The 17,745-nt window shown below is 42.3% G+C and overlaps 1 protein-coding gene across 3 annotated transcripts; it reads right to left on the bottom strand.

The window, feature by feature from the left end:
* Window positions 1–256: 256 nt before the first annotated feature.
* RB195_013845 (uncharacterized protein) lies at window positions 257–9,148 on the bottom strand (the record flags this gene model as incomplete). Of its 3 annotated transcripts, none has more annotated exons than XM_064203844.1 (9): window positions 257–307; window positions 1,235–1,296; window positions 1,360–1,434; window positions 3,427–3,541; window positions 3,609–3,657; window positions 4,084–4,170; window positions 4,996–5,092; window positions 7,257–7,317; window positions 9,026–9,148. In XM_064203844.1, the coding sequence occupies 9 exons, from the start codon at window positions 9,146–9,148 to the stop codon at window positions 257–259; spliced, it is 720 nt and encodes a 239-aa protein (XP_064059723.1). The 3 variants fall into 3 exon arrangements, with proteins under 3 accessions (XP_064059723.1, XP_064059724.1, XP_064059725.1); XM_064203843.1 differs by having other exon boundaries at window positions 4,057–4,170; XM_064203842.1 differs by having other exon boundaries at window positions 1,235–1,434; window positions 4,057–4,170.
* Window positions 9,149–17,745: the final 8,597 nt, after the last annotated feature.

Genomic DNA, 17,745 nt, shown 5'->3' on the forward strand with positions numbered 1-17,745 from the left:
CAATTCTAATTTCTGTTCCTTTCCTGCTACAAAAGTTGGATAAGGAATGACTTTTCTCGGAACTCTTCAACTGTTGAAAGGGAGAAAAATGTGACGGAACGTGCGACAATTGAGCAAGCCAGCGTCGAGAAATCGAATGGTCGATGGTGACAATGCGACACTTCCTGAACTTTCTAGTATCGAGCACAGTATGTTAATCAGGTAGTATTTTCTGAATCAAGCAGAGAGCGGAATTAGTTAGGTAGTCCTGAGTAAGTTAGTCTTTCTTGTTGATGAGGGTTCGTGGCGATTCACTCGAAATGCGATTCTGAAAAGAAGAGATATAGTTTGCAGTTCATTACCGATAATTATTAAGAAAAAGCTATGGTGGAGCCTTGTTCACAATCAACATTGTTTGTTATGTGTGAGAAGAAAAATGAGCACAGAATAACGTTATTCTAAAAACATTGAGTTTTGAGAAGAATAAGAAAGGAAATATATTTCATCCTCCCTAATCAGGAAAATATTACCACATAATCGAGTCAAAAACACGGTGTAATTGCATGAGCTGGAGCAACGCGGTATTTGACCGTTCGAAGACGGCTTGCGAGCGGTTTGCTAGGCAAGTTGGCCAAATTTTGCCAACTGACGTCACCTGGATAGATACTTGCTGCATTTTTTTTTTTGTTTTCTTTTAGCTTCTTTTGTGATTTCTTGTCTTTAAGTCTTTTTTTTGCACATTTGTTATGCTGTATTTTGCTTTACCTTTATTATATGGAACTATATTATATCTAAATTATTCTTATGTTATTGTATTGTTATGTATTTTATTGCATTTTGCTCCTTTTGCTTTTGAAATTTGGTTCAAAATTGCATCTATTTCTATGTTAATGTTCTTTCTTGTTTCTTCACCTACTTTCCCTTCCTTACTAACAAAAAAGGACATTAACATGAAAATAAATACATGACCAAAAACAATACAATTATTTTAGAACAGTACAGATTCAATATAGTTCTGTATAACGAAAACAAATGCACCAAACATAACAAAATAGACGAAAAAATCAGAAAGGAAAGCAAAAAGAATGAACACAACCGAAAATTGCAGTCAATATCGATTCGGATGACGTTATTCTTGCCAAATTGACGAGCAAAGCGCTCGCAGATCGTCTGCGAGAAGTCAACAATCTCCAGCGCGCGATCACTCGTGCAACCACACCGTGCTTCATGTCGTTTTCACCGGACTATACCTTACCTTGATCATCTTTTCGAGATCGAGATACGGGCGCCAATTGTTGCAGCGATTTCTTTTTGGAGCTGAACACGAAGCTTCAATTGTGCTGGACGAAGCAACCCCGATTGAAGTGGCATCTCCTGTACCACATGAATACGGTTTGTTGATCAGCAATCGAACGGGAGCACGCCGTGCTGCTACAATAATCTCTCTTGGAGAATCTGCAACAGTTCTAAAATAAAGTCCAATTCGACGGTACAGGATGAAGACGATATTGATTGTGTACTACTTTTTAGGCAGAGCCAGGATTGTTATTGACACGTGTAATCTACTCTCTCAAACGCCTCGTCATCCTACAAGATATGACTTAGCAAACAGATTATTCAAGTGCAACGTCAGAAAAGCAGATCACCATAGCGCTCACCTTGATAGCCACAAAATCGTGATATTATCGGACCACCAGCTGTTAGAGTTGCGCCGCTAGTAGTAAGTAGTAACGATGAACCCGCCTCTGACCCCGTAAGTCAAAACCCGCAAAGGTCTTGATATGGCGTCAGTTCATTGGTCACAGCGATGTATTCTTTTTTACGATTCACGATTGGACTTTTGGCTGTGATATAGAACGCTTTCAATGTTTTCCGCGCTTCTCGGAAATGTCGGTTATTAGAAAAGGAGAAGCGCCTAATTCGGAACGTCACAACTCTTTAACTCCTACATCCAAAATAGTTTCTGGGCTTTCAGGGTTCACACACACACACACACACTTTTTCGCGGGCATACGTACAGTGAAACTGAAGACCATGCCATGATGATGCCACCATGATGAGTCATGTTGCATCTTGCACTTGCGACACATGCTATTCCAAAGTATTACGTTTATATTATAATGTGAAAAAACAGTTAGTTGCTCGTGTACTAGTTTTCTTGAGCCAAAACAATGTTGTTATATCAATCATTATTCTGGCTAACGTTTCGGCGTCGTAGCACTCTTCGGTTTTTCCCTTGTGAACTTCATGGGCTGGTATTGCTTATTCAAAAGAAACATATATATATATATATAATATATAATATATATTATATATAATATATATTATATATATTATATATTATATATATTATATATATTATATATATATATATATATATATATAGATGATTGTTGCATTATATGTATATATATAAGTACAAAAGAGGTAAAGAGGTTTACGTGGTTTACGTTCCAGTAGGGTTAACCTGTTTGTTAAGCCATGATGCTATGTGGGATGACGAAGCGTCTGATATACGTGTCTTTGTCTTTGATTTCCCAGGCTCTGAAGAAGGCGACGACGTCGAAATGTTAGCAAGAATAAAGTTCGATAACAATTTTGGTTTCGCTCAAGAAACGCACTCTATTCAACTATACAATGCCAAGATTCAAAAAGGTCGAACTTGGAACTTACTCAACGATGTACCAATAAGTTACTTCACATTCTGTTACAATACATTGCACTTCCACATTATACTATATTATGCTAGATTTTCGCTACATATTTCATCATCTTAAATGAAAGACGTTTTTGCTGTCGTAGTGCACTGTACGAAAAGAAAGCATACTTTAATGTTGAAGAGCCTTGCTCCATATTTCCCCATGACAAAATCTAATGAAGGTTTGAAACATATCACAAGCAATGGGGATTCAGTGTCTAGCCAGAGATTTCAGAACTCATTTTGTGGAACCCTTTAAACTGATCAGCACTTTTATTATAAATTATAATATCATAAAGGCTGACATGCATCGCTTCTAAACCTAAACAAAGTCGAAGGGAAAGTGAAACAGATGTGTTCTTTTAGGATTTGGGCACGCTGTGCTACGGCAAATCACTGCAAGTACCTTTGTTAGTTAATTTGTTGTAAACGTTCTTAGCATTTCACTTAGCAGAAAGCTGTCAACCCTTAAACCTTTCCAAAAAAAGATTTCCTTTGTTCTACTGTTTAATTGTTAAGCGTTTCTCGACAGTTCACTTATACGAAAGGTGGGATATCACTACATCGTTGTAACTGCAGTTTAGAAATGTCCACATATTCAAGGCCGATGAAAATGTACAAATTGATCTTCAAGCTTTTCGTAGCAAAATGATGCTATCTCCGAGGAACAGGATTCCGATGAAGACAGCAAATTCTAGTCTCCAGCTGATATGTTAACAACTGCACCACTAAATTACTCAACAACCAACCATTATTGCTCCGCAGACGGCTAGAAATCGGTCCAGTGTCATTCCTTTCTGTCATGCTATAACGGCGTTTCTCTCCAGTTCCACAAACATTGATAAGCGGAAATTCGCACTGTTCCTAGAAAGAAAACAAGTAAACAGAGATCTGAGTTACGATATGATAGCTCCATATATGAAAGACACACTTTCGAAAATTTGACGTTACTGAAAGCGCCACCACGCATACGACGACGTCTAAACGGCATACAATTGAGTGTATGTAATGCACACAAAAAACTAATCTTAGAACCACTCCAATCAATGTGTGACTGATATCGATCGCTGGATATTTCGCAGGCTTACTTTCTTCTACGAAACGGAATATAGAGAAAGCATAGAAGTCGGTTCTATTGAGTATGGTTTTAATTTCGTCTACTTTTGCAGTGAGATGATTTCTTCGCAAGTTAATCCTGCAAGAGCAGATCAATGCCCGCAATTGGAGATTCTTTTTTGGAAACATAGGCAAAAAACTGATGCGGTAATGGACTTGTACCAAAATTGAAGCATACGTTTAAACGAATACAGGTTGTCCGCCAAAGACAAAGCAGAGCGAACAAACATTTGTTTGTAGAATCATCACCGAAAAGAACCAACAAAATCTTTGTATAAGCAGGAACGCACGGCCTTGGAGTTGGACATTCATCATCATCGGAGGTTGAATCACCGTCGCCCGTTAATATGCCAGATTCGTGACCGAAGCTATCCCAGCTGAAAAAGAAATATTTCTAAGTTAATATTGAGTAAGAACAAATCCCGGGGAAAATGTAGTTAGAAGGGTGGTGTAGTTATTGTAGTCATTTACTTTGAGAAATAAAGGCATCAGTGAGTGCCTCTACTCCACTCGCTAGCCGCACCAAGCGGATGACCGCGTACGAAACGTATTTGTATCCAACCACCTTTACGACTTTGATTAAAGCTGCTAATATTTTTCTAGACATGTGCAGCTATGTTTTGACAAACCGCAAATACCAAAGTTGTTTCCGGGTACTTAAACCAGTCCTATTGAAAGGTCCGTAGTATTCTGTATTCTTTCCTAAGTCCTTAGCATAGAAAAATGTTTTACCTTGTATCTCATACCGTAGTATCATACCTGTTGTACTCCGAGACTAATACGATCGCAATAGGATCATACCGGTCACTAAACACATAGAGGTGCCGCAGCGTTACATTTATTTTGACAAAATATAGATGAGCGAGCAGGATATCATCCCTTCCTTACCGAAACAGCGGAAAGCACGTATGAAAGCAGTTATAAGAATGGACCTTCGAAGCTTAGTGTTTACCATGAGTGGTCATTACTACAATCATTCTAAGATTTAATTAAAGTGACAACGCCTGGTGACAGCTGAAATATTTAGATTCAAAACCAATACTCAGAAACGCAAGTCACTTTTCCACTGCCTAATGTTGGTTGGAAGGGTGGCAGTTATGCGGTGAAATAATACTGCAACACCGTACTTAATAGTACAGGAAGACTTCAGGCTAGGAAAATGTGGTATAAGAACATCTGCAAATAAACAAATAAGATTTCACCTTTCTGTATCGATATCACTGGTTGTTGGAGGAGAACTGGAGAGGGCTGGCGGACTACCCGAAAGAAATGCCTCCATATTCTTCGCTGTCAACGATTCTTAACAGCAACACTTCATAATAATTCATTTTTGTTAGAAACTTTTGAGTGTCTTGAAAACAAAATAACGGTGGAGCGCTGTGGAGGTAGCGCTACGTTCTTTCAGACAGCAGCGATGAGTGAAGCTAGCGAAAATCCCACCTCGACCCCAACCGCTTGCTCAACAGCTTCGCTTTGAGCGCAGCAGCGTGAGCAGCTGCAACGAGCATCAGGTAGTTTTGGCCAGACTATGACATGATAAGGCGTTTGAGAGGATGAATCATTGGCGAAAAGGTAGTTAGGTGAGGAGCACTCAGGGCTACTATAATCAAACTGCTAATTAGAGCACAAAAATAAGAGTAAAATGTAGTTGGGGAGGGGGGACACTCTGACGCGACAAAATCGAACTGCTTTCCTCCTGTATTTTGTGTCATCGTAATGGGTACTTCTCTGCATGACTGCTCCAGTACTGTAATACCGTGTACTGACCTGCGCCCAGAGCCTCCGCAAAAGGTCATGGAGCATAACAAGCGCAAGACGGCCATAGAGGACGTTAACCGTTCTCGTCGTTAAACCATTTCGTTTGCATAATGGCTGCCTCTTTAGGTCGGGTGAAGCGTAGCGGTTAGAGGTTCCGTTCTCTGCACGATCGATAAGAGGTTCGAATACGCCCTAGTGTTCACCAAGGCTTTCATTCCTCCGGGGTCGATAAATTGGTGCCACACTTGTCTGGGTGGATAAAAACACTGACTTGACACATCCGCTAGCCACCGCAAGTAGAGGCCAGTTACACGTTTGTAAACCTTAAACGATTCTGAACGTGGGGGCGCATCCCAAACGGAACGGATTGATTAACGCCAGGAACTTTATCCTTTATCCTTTAATGGCTGCCTCTAACTTGCTGGCTCTTCGTGACTTCACTCTGACTACTAATTGGCAGAAGCTTGCATCGAAGTCAAAGGAGGAATTCGGCGAAAGATCGTGGGCTGCTGAAGGAGCGACTTTATCCCAGCTGTGGAAGTCCCGTTAAAGTCGGGAATCACCAAAACAAATAGAAAACGTGTGAATAAAAGTTGATGCATACATGCTTAGCGATCGTGGATTGCTATAATTATGCTATTGCTGTTTTTTTTTTCTTATTTTTTTTTCTTTGGAAGTAATACATATGATATCACTTAGTTATTTATTTCTTGTAAACTTACTTTGTTTGTGATAAAACTTCTGGAAGTAAACCACTGAACCAGTCGGTGCCCTAAGACCTAAGAATTAGTCTTGGACGACCTATGACAGGTAAGCTGAAGTTACTAAGAGAGAAAAACAAGACAGATCAACCAGAAGTGCGGACGCCACTGAGTGGCTCCACGCCTACATTTTCTCTCTCGTTTGGAAGATTTGGTAAATTCAAAACAGTAATAGTTCCAGCTCTGTCTTCCGTTTTTTCTTAGTAGCTTCAGCCTACATGTCGTGGATTCTCCGAGACTGCTGTTTCAGGGCCCTCACTTACACAGCTATTCACTGTGCTCCACCTTTTTCCTGGCCTTTTTCGCGCTCCGGATGCAGGTCAGCATGCGCTATCACAGTACTGGAATGGTCGAAGCACCCGCCACGAAGACACAAAATACAGCAGGAAAGCAGTTCGATTCTGTCGCGTAAGAGTAGCCTCCCAACTACATTTTACCCCAAAAATCGTCCTTATGTGTCATATGTGGATTGCGAAAGAGCTATCCGTAAAAGAAAAATCGGTTCATTCTTTCCGCTGGAAGAACTGTACGATATGAATTAGCTATTCTTTTTCAATAGGCCTGTTTGGTAAAGTGAAACCTTTAGCAATCTAAACTCTTTAATCCTTTTTTCTCATAGTAGCTTGAGCCTACATGTCAAAGATTCTCTTTGACTAATGCTTAGCTTTTAGGGCCCCAACTGACTTAGCTATTCCCTTCTAGTGATGAATTTTCGATTGATGAATTATTGTCTTCTCAAATAGGAAAGCTATTTGACAGTTAAGAACGATTCTTGTGCTCTAAGGCTGACTTTTGCGCTATAAGTGCAGTTCATTAGAGCAGTTCTCCTTAACTGTCTTTTCGCCTAAATCATTTGTAGTTTTAACCTTTCCAGGTTCTGACGCGGATTTTTCGGATGAATGTAAGAGCAGTTCAGATAAAAATAACTAGGTGGACCAACTCACTTTTGGCAATCTCTTCAAGTTCATCTTCGTCGGATTCCGTCCCAGAGTCGCGAAAGGCTTCCTAGAAAACCAGTAAGCAATGATAAGGATAAACAGAAGATAAACATTATTGTATCTCAAATTTGTAATCCATTAGCAGAACCGCCCAAAAATCTAGAAACTCTCAAACTTATGTCGCTAAAGTCTACGAGATACAACAAGACAAAACTTGCAGCAGGGTAAAATGACGTGAAGCGTGATGCAATTGTGTAAGCGAACGTGCTCGGGGTGGGACTCTCCAATCCGACTGCAGAGATTAGTAAGTCCAATTGGGGCAGCCAAGGGCACCAACTCGAGCTCAATTGTTTCGAATGTTTTGGTCTGACTATTCATCAACTTCCTTTCCAAGTCCTTTTATTTGGAAAAAGGGTAAACGTCAAGGAGCTTTACGTTTTCATGTAAAAACTGATCGATTGTGTGTAGAAAAGCATTGCGTACAATATAATTGCGTCAAAACAACATGAAACAATGACAGTTGCGCAAGTGTCTGCGCTCGAAGCGGTGCAGTGGAGCGCTGCAGTTAGAATCGAGTAACAACTTCTGCTGCCACCGTTCACTGCTGCAGTTCGCAATGGTTCCACCTTGATTCCAACTGTTACCTCCACCACGCCGCTTCGAGCGCAACTGCTTATGTAACTGCACCGTGCTTCATGTCGTTTTGACTCTACTATACGCATACTCCAGCTCAACAAAAACGCGGAATGGTAGAAAGTAAGTTGAAGCTCAATGCGGTTGCGTAAGCTGCGTCTACGCTCGAAGCTGCGATGCGGTAGAGCGTAGCGGTTTCTAGCTTCATGGGAACAGCGATGATTAGTGCGGGCGAGGTTCCTAGGTTGATCCTAACTGCTACGTCCCACCGCTTCGGGTGCAGCCGCTTGCGAAACTGTACTGACGTTCACGTTTTGTCTCGACAATGAGCGAATAAAGGCAGCGTAGGCCTCGTAGGAAGCGGGGCCACGCTCATACCCATAATCTACATACCAAATTTTATATCTGCCCATTGAGATCCCACCATTGTCAGTTTTGTGAAACCTTTAAAGACGGTGTATTACGAAGGAAAGCCTTCAAATGAAAGCAAGGGTGTTGAGGTGACCGGAACGTGGAGAGGGGGTGCGTTCTATCATTCCTTATAGGAACTAAAGCGGTTCCCACGTCTTGTTTTTTTTTTACGACGATTAGGGGAAGATGAATGGGGCACCTCTCATCCCTGTCATCTACAACATGTACTTGCTTCCATGGGGTTTACGTACAAACTTCATGGTACGCTGGCTTTAATTACAAAGATGTGGGGTTTTCATACGCTCTGAGCTCGCATTTCAGTCGAGAGCCTCGCAGACGTTAACTGTAGGCCTTTCCGAAGCTCAACAATGGCGTCACACCCTTTCGATTTTGAGAGCAGTAATGATGCTCTACACTTTAAATGTTCGCGCATTGCAGATGATGCAAAAACAGGAAGGATCAACAATCTGATATTATAGAGGAAACAAACATATAGTACTTTAAGAAAGATTTGTGTTGTCTCATTAATGCACCAATGCAAGAACTCCATGTTAATCTCAAGCGTAAGGACTGTTCGGAATTACCAAGACCTAGTTTGTACGGCAACTTTCACAAGGGCAGGACTTGCTACTTCTGATCAGATGCTATTGATTGACGCAATTTACTTCTCCTGTTCTAGAGTAAATGACCGTGGTATGGACTCTAATAAATCTTACTCGAACATGCCCCACCTGTTCTTGTTTGGGATTAAGTCGAGCGCTCCGACGTCGTTCAACACGGAATTCGTCTTCTTCGGACGAGTCATCTCGCTTCGAAATGCTTTGATGCTTGAGCTCGCGTGTGAGTCGTAGCATGTCACGCCGTCTTTTGTGAAGCCAAAGTTTCCGCCGGCCCCACCAATACCCGTACTGTAAATGCGCTCTCGTATTTCGACGTCAACGATTCACCCTTCGATTGACATCTGAAAGGAAAAGAAAGTCAAGCAAGTCCAATTTTACCGACTAAGGAGAAGTGGAAGGGAGCACTCAAGTAATATGATGTTATCATGTGCTGATCGTTAACAGAAAGGGCAATTAGGTGCAAAGTAATTAATAAGATTAAGTTTCATCATCTGAAGAAGAATGAAAGTATATCCCTTTCATGTCGATACAGAAACATTACAGATGGCTAGGTAAGAGGACTGATGAGAGGAATCCTGTTCTTCGTTCAATTACATCGGTTTCTGCTCCACTGCATGTTATCCGTGGTTTTAGTTGAGAGCTCAAGTGTACATCAACTAACTCCTATTTGGACGAATTTTTCAAGGTAATACCTAAGACGTGACGTAAATCAGTCGTAAGGACAGTGGGCAGCGCAACAACAAAAGGTTTTTGCCCGAGTATAGCTGGTGCAGTTCTGTTTACTTTAAGTTTTGTTTCTAAGATAACGGCATATTAAAAAACCAACTAAACTTTGAAAGTAGTCGGCGTAGAAAAGGAGATGGGGGAGAGAACCTTGATCCCGCAGTTCAAAGGATCGTTTCAGATTATGTTGAATCATTGCCTTAACCTACTTGTCATACACGGTTGGCACAATACATACAATTCTTTATGATGGGTCCTTGATTAGGGCCAGAAAGAGCGATGATGAAGTATTTGTCAAGCAGAATCAGTGTGTGTTGCAGTTGACGCGTCGCATCACCGGATCGCAAAATTTTGATGTATTTCATTAGTTTCTTTCACAAGCAATTACTACCTTTTCGAAGGTGGATGCATTCACACAGTGTGACCTTCCTTATTCTTAGATCTTATTTTCAAAAGACACAAGAGAAATGCGGATATTTTTCCTGACCTTCGCCTCATTTATCCGTCATTTAGGTTTCCGAACTGTACTTACTTCTGCTGACATTAACAAATTACAGTCTGGTCAAAAATTCTTACAAGATCTCCCTGCTTTCTTCCACACTGCTTCCCACTTAAAGGCAGCATACCACGAGTCTGATGTGGTGCGGATTTCAGATGGAGTATCCGTATACGGGGTCGTAGATTATGGAGACGGGGGTAGTTCCACTCATCTCTCCGTGCATCACTGCAAACAGCCGCCTCCAGAATGCTATTTTGTACGACGCCATCTATTGCAACGCTCCACCCCTCGCGCCGCCTCCGTCCTGCGATTCGTCGAAAATCAATTCCGACTGCCCGATACGCAGTAAGTACGCGTGCAAGGGTGACGCGCTACAATAGAAGGCATAGTAAAAAAAAAACAGCATTCAGGGACCGGTTGCTTGCAGTGATTCAAGGAAAGATGAGCGGAACTACCCCGTCTCCATAATCTACGACCGTATACGGATACTCCACATGAAATCCGTACCATCCCAGATTCGTGGCGTGCTGCCTTTAACTCCAATGTTCAATAGTAGCAATCAACAAGTTAATCGTTGGAAAGACGGATAATTCTTTACGAACGGGAAAACCTAACGGAGTATAGCAAGCAGAAGCTCTCCACCGAAACCTGATCTGTCATTAATTTCATAAAAGGCTACCTAGTACACAATGTGTTGGGTTTAATATATCAAGCAAATAATCCAAATACAACATCCTATTCGCAGCCAGGCAATGTGCTATGCTGTCTACACCGAATATCTGCTGTAGCGCACGCTCTTTCTCTGCTCAACATACACCACACTTCCTCTTCCCTCTGTACTGCCCCAATCGAATGCACACCGCGGTCACCCCGGTGAACACATTCGGCATCGATTGCGGTTAGGGGCGCATTTTTTTTTTTAAATGCGTAGGGACTCACTTGCTTCGGGATCGAGTCTCTTCCTTGGAAGAAGTAATTCAAACTAGGAATTGGACCCTCTTCATATGCATTCGATAAGATCGCTTCCAATACAAAAATAACTATTGAGGGTAACTGCAACCACACTTGTAGTAAATTAGCTTTCATATTATGTAGGGCAAGGGTTGCACTCTACATAGTCATAACGAGTACTGAAGAGAGAAAATTTCACTAAAGCGCTAGTCTGGGCAGGCGAATGACGATCCGATACCCACGTGGAAGCTTTACTGGCGCCATGAACATTTTTCATAAGTGAATGACGATTCCTGCCACAAGGTGCCCTTGGGCAGAAGTTCTCAGGTTTATGGTATTGTTTCGTGAGGAAGTTGCCATGCTTTCAGAGCGCTTGATTTTCGATTGTTTTACTTGACATTTCTGCTGAATCGTTCTTATCTTACCCGTCTTCTACAGGTCTGTGATCTGTAACAACGAACAACGACTTGAAGGAGCGAAGCAAAATGACCGCTTACATCCTCCATCTTTCATTTTCATCTTTTCCATCTTGCTTTCTTCGCTCGTTGTTGGTACAGAAAAGTCGGAAATCTACTATACATCCTAATTTTCGACTATGTCTCTGAGGACTGGATGTTCAAAACGAGACATGAAAATGGTTGCCTGAATAGTTATAGAAGTAAGTTTTTTCTTTCAAGAATGCCCGACAGTAGAGGTCGTAGAAGCATCAGATCGTAAAAGCAGAGATCTAGACTAAGCTAAGCGCAAATCAGTCTTCACTGCAAAGCGTCACTGTCTTCGAGAAACTCTTGGAATGATTCTTAGGGTGAAACAAAGAATGCTCTTCGGACCTCATTGTCTGTCAGATGCGTATGATAAGGCTTCACTCACCAGGTGGAATGAAATGGCTAGCATTTATCAACTACGATCTCCACATCTCGCATGAATTGCAGATAGTTGGTTTCTACGGGTACAAGTTCCCGTTCTGAACGAGACAGGCGCGACTCGCGTTCGACTTGAGCAGTGGGAATGCGAATTGCGTAAGTTGTGACGGAAGTGTTGCGGTAGCCCCAGCCAGTGAGAGAAGTGCCGGCGCCTGGGAATCAATCGTTGACGGCGAATGATTTTTGTGAGTCTGGTCATTGGCGTCATGGCTAACATCTTGAGGCAGATAGTGTCCTATCTTGAAACGAACCAACTGTGCAGAATCGATCAATATACCATTATCTGTCGGCTTCCTAAAGCTGTAGGTAGAACGCGAGATTGCAATTCGTAAGCGAATCCGCAAAGGTAACCGCTATATCTCAACATGACGAATACCACCGGTTATAATACTCGAACACGATAAAGACCTTAGTACTTCGAGAGAGAATATCGTCCCGACTTGGAAGGGATTCGTATGCTCTACATGACCCCATCGTCCTAGTAAACGATCAGAATCTGGCCGAATTTGGCTCCGGTATTTTACAATAATTGCTGGTCTATTGATTCGGCGCCTCGCGCTCTTGTTGAAGGCCCCCGACGTGCGCACACATACATAAACACACGCAAACCAAAACGAACCTCTGTATGGATGACAAGACAAGTCGAAGATAACTTGGAATTAGGAGCCTTAAATCTTTGACGTATGTTTAAAGAGTGAACACTTTTGACTTCCACCCAGAAACACCACAACACCCAGAGAAGGAAAAAAACGAATATAGAGAGAATTGTGCATGAAGGAATTCCTTGGAGGGTTACAAAGAAGAGAACTTCTCGTGCTATAACCTAAGATACACAGCATCCTCGAGAAGGACCCGCCGTCTACAAGGAAATATGGGCGCAAATGCATCGGGCCGGCGCTGCGGCGGCCCTCTCTGCTTCCCTGGCTTGGCCAGCCCCGTGCTCTGCATGTCTGCTCTCTCACGGGGATTTTGACGTTGAACTGAATTTTTCAAAGTTTGTTTAGCATGCTCGAGTGGTTAGGGTTTTGGAGTCAATAGCTCTGATGAGGAGAGAGAAAGAAATCGGAGGTAGTTTCTTGAACGTCTGTCTGCTTGGAAGGCAGTGGTACGTACGCTCTACTTCGAAAATCTTGGACTAACGTGAATATTCGCTTATTTTCGTCCCCTCCAAAGGAAATTAGAAGCGCCTCGTTCCTCTGTAATTAGTTTATGACCTCCTTGCTTCTCTTAATAGATGTCTATGTCTTTTTTGGAGAGAATGAATGTTCCTAAGAGGTTTGGACGTATCCGTATTGCTTTGATGCAGACTCGTTTCAGCGGTGCAGTTTTGTTTGAATGACAAATCAGCTCATTTGCAAAGTGAAGCCTTCACTGTGAAATAAGTGCGTAGTCTGTTTCCTATTATCATTACATGCCAATCCTGTCAAAAATTAGGCCTATCGAACAACTCATTCACCAGTGTTGTCATCGATCTCATGCCCGATGGTTGAAATTTTCATTCAACAAGCTATAAGCAAACTCTCATGAAGCGTCACCGATTTTTTTCTAAATCTATATTGCAATCGAATTTTGTCCGGAAGGATAGCACTATTTTTTTTTCTAAAATTCCGTTGTTGTTGAAATCGTTCATTGGTTAGGGAAATCTATCGAATCGGGCATGATTTAGTTATGAAATATATATCTATAGCGGCTGCATTTCTGCCGAAAGCAAGTAATTGTGTTATCAGCCCGAATAGAGTACATTTCACGAGGAACCCGCCTCGTAGAGAAAGTAGTATGACAAAGGAGTGCAACATGCTACGATCCTAAGGGCAGAAAGGAACAGGTTAAGTTAACATCCATGACCATTCCTAAGTACTTGCTTTTCGATTAGGCAAGCACAGTGCAAACTGCGCTGCTACCAGTCAGCAATGGATACCACAGTTAACTGGCGCTAGTTACTGGCCGCTGCTGGGTCAGCGCTGTGCCGGCGCCAATTACAGATCCCTAGACTCTCCCCTGAGACCGAGATGTCGATGCTCGCGTTGCAGCAAAAATGAACATGAGATGTAAATGAACGAACGAAATTAAGGGAGCAAATGGTTTGCATCCTAATACCTGGTCGTTGGTTCTTTTCATTCGCCATCATTTCATGTATTCTCGTCGACTTAATCCTTCAAAAATTGTACCAGCTTAACCGTGTGGTGGTGCCTTTTTTGAGTGCAAGCTCGTAGGTAGCCATTAGATTGCCCAGTGAAAAGCACTTTTTCAAAGTAAAATGATTGCTTCACCGTAATTCCGGCCGTAACACGGAAAAATAGACTGAGTCTTATGCCGGCTCCTGCAGCGTCATCAAGTGCGGCAATGGAAAAAATCTGCATCTGCACTTGGAAAAAATGTACTTGTCTATCCAGTTATGAGTTGTTAGGTTTTGTTTTATTTACCCAAATTTTGCTTATACTGGCACTACTCTGGTAATGTACCTTCAATTTACGATCAGTCTTCGGACATACAAACGAAGAGGACCGCAAGTAGGACAAGAAACACATATACTGAGGTAATATCATATCTACGTAATGTAAATCTGAATATAATCCAGCTCCACCTAGAATTATATTGAATAACGACTTACGAACATTTGGAGTTATGGACATTCAGAATGTGAGTCCCTCGTAACCAAAGCAGTGTCTTCACTTCAATCTCATCCGATTCCGAAACCTCAGATTTTGCAAAGTGGGGGACGCGTAGGTTTGGCATTCTGAATTAATTCCAAAAACTAACCATCAGATGCATATGTTCGTTGCGGCGGTTTGTGGCAGCTGGCGGCCGGATTGCAGTTGTCAGCAGGTTCCGAACACGTAGAGAGACATCTACATTTAGGGGGATTTGTAGGAAAAGCAAAAAAAGCAAAGCAAAGCAAAAACGGTAGCCACCAGATTGCCGCGTACAAGCGAAACATGCAATCGCAAAGGTCATTCATTAATCACGCGCAATCCTCGCCCCGCCCATCAGGAAAAGAGCTATAAAAAGTGGCGAAAAGAGGGACGAGGTTGGTTTTCTGGTTGCGGGGCTCACTAGCGTTCAGACCTCAATAAATCTTTCCTTTTTTTTCTACTTTCTATTCTCCTTTCTTTTTTATTATCTTTCATGCAACCAGACTGATTGTTTCCAGTCTTGCTGTTAACCTTTTTTTCTGATTGTTTTTGTTTGTATTGTGTTTGTCTTATTTATTCTCCAATTAATCTTTAATTGAATAATACAAGCTGAATCAATTAATAAAAGGTACCTTTTCTCCGCACGTATTATTTCGCTTTCTATAATTGAGTAAAAGCTGTAGTTACGTATGCGGTTGCGCCTGAAGTGGCGCTGGAGGCACTTACTCGTCTCAGCAGTCGTTTGGAACTAGCAAATGTTCTACCTAGGGCGCAATGACATACGCACTTGCACTAGGCTTCAGTTCGGTTTCTTCCAACTGTAGAAAGAATCCAATCACGCGTGCAAAGAAAAGGTATTTTTTATTAACCAATTATTTAGTACTAGTCTGAATGTCCGGACTTCAGACAATTTCTATGGTGTTCGCTTCGCTCCCCTCCACTGAAAATTAATAGTAGTAGCATTTTCTGTGGAATTAGATTTTCGTTATTTTAACAACCTTTTTTTCTCTTTTTATAACAACTGAAGGGAAAAAGTTCGTAGTTTTCTTTCTGAACGAGTTAGTTCTACATTTGGAGAATATTCAAACTTCAACTTCAAACAGTGCTACGATTCCAATATATTATAGACACAGCATTGCTCGGAGTATGGGTTTTCCTCCTGATTTCCCCCAACAGTTATCACAGAATGATGTTTTAACGTAAAATGACGTGAACAACATCATCGTACCGATAAAGATAACGTTCCACGTCAGATCACCTATAAGGTTGGCTACTATTTAAGAAGCCATTTGCATTGGTGTTTCCACTTTTTGAAGAAAGCGTGCTACCAACATGAGCTAAATAAGGAAATAGAGAGGCGAAGGAGTCGCAAAAGGTAGAAAGCAACGCGCAGGGAAACGCCACACGGGCAGTGACACCGGTTATGAAACGGTTGTAACGTCTCGCTCATCTTTTGCGACATGTTGCGCCCCAATCCGACGCCGTAGGACCCGTCTCACCACATTTTAACGCTTTACGACGCCGACGCACCAAACCGACGACATGGGACCCGTTGCACTCCACCTTAGGGCTTATCAGCGCCGTGGGACACGTCGAACCCCATTTTACGGCTTTCTGGCACCGGCACCCTAATTTACCGCTTTGCGGCGCCAGCACACGCCTATCTAACGTCGCTGGACATGTCTGACCGCGTTATGGAATTTCGTTACACGACAGAATAAGCCCGTTATTACATAGCACGATAGTTGGTAAAAACACCCTGAAACTCGGTGCAACGGTGCAGTGGAGCGTAACGGTTGGGATCGAGGAGGGATCGCTAACGCCACTCATAGCTGTAACCGGAAGCTAGCAATGGTCCCACCTCGATCCCTACTGTTAAAGGCATTACCCCACGAATCTGAGGTGGTGCAGATTTCAGGTGGAGTATTCGTATACAGGATGGGAGACTACGGAGAGAGGGGTGATTCCGTCCATTTCTTCCTAATTGCCGTAAAAAAACGGCCCGGAAGATACGACTTCATTCGTTTCGGCGCACCATTTTGTACAAGAGGTTCGACTAGAGCGCACCAGTCTTGTGCGGCGCCGCATCTTCCGGGCCGTTTTTTACGGCAATTAGCAAGAAATAGACGGAATCACCTCCCCCTCCGTAGTCTCCCATCCTGTACACGAATACTCCACCTGAAATCTGCTCCACCTCAGATTCGGGGGTGATGCCTTTAAGTCCACCGCGTCGTTTCGAGCGCCGCCGCTTATGCGACTGCACCGAATTTCAGACCGTTTTGACTTGACTATGTGCGATGTTGCTATCTCAGATATGTGATATCCATGATTGAATGAATAAGTAAATAGGTTCCCTATCTAAGGCGAGTGCGAGTGGAATCCATGATATTGGGCATATGAATAACGTAAAACTGAGAGTACCCACTACTAGTTTTGTGGCGATTTTTGCATGATTCGTGAAGTGTACACACTTGCTGACATATGCTATAGTTTATAAATTAGTCACGCAGCTCATCGCAGGTCGCTTATTAGATCGCAACAGCATACTAACAACGCGTCTTTAACTTAAACACTTATGAAAGGTTATGGCAGGTTTGGTAAATGGAAATGAACTGAGATCTACTCTCGATTTTGTGTAGTTTAAATCAATTCAGAATGCACTCCTTCTGTTTCCAACATTAAGAACAACGAGTCTGTCATTTTCCCCCAAGGCGTAGCGCTGTGATCTTGTTTAGTGATAAGGTTGACATCAGGCACCACAGACAACATTCCTGAAGCTGTGTGTTTTTATACCAACTTGGATATAGATACGAGTAGTTCTAAGTAGTTGGCCGTTCTACGATTGTAATACAAAGAACTTTGCTAATCAGCCATGTATATTTCCACCTATTTCCTCTTTGTGATTTTTAACATTCCAAAGTCCATCCCCTCGCTTTCAGTTTTCCTTATCTGTTTGCACGTTTGTATGGGTCATGAGCGCTGTATGCCACCGCTTGCACAGCTCTTTTAGCAGCATCAGCGTTCATTACGGCTTCTACTGGTCGTTTTGTGCGCGAAATTAATTTGCTTTCACCGGACATTTTACACACTTTATAGAGCAGC

The sequence above is a fragment of the Necator americanus genome, chromosome V (genome assembly GCF_031761385.1).
Source record: "Necator americanus strain Aroian chromosome V, whole genome shotgun sequence".
NCBI lineage: Eukaryota > Metazoa > Nematoda > Chromadorea > Rhabditida > Ancylostomatidae > Necator > Necator americanus.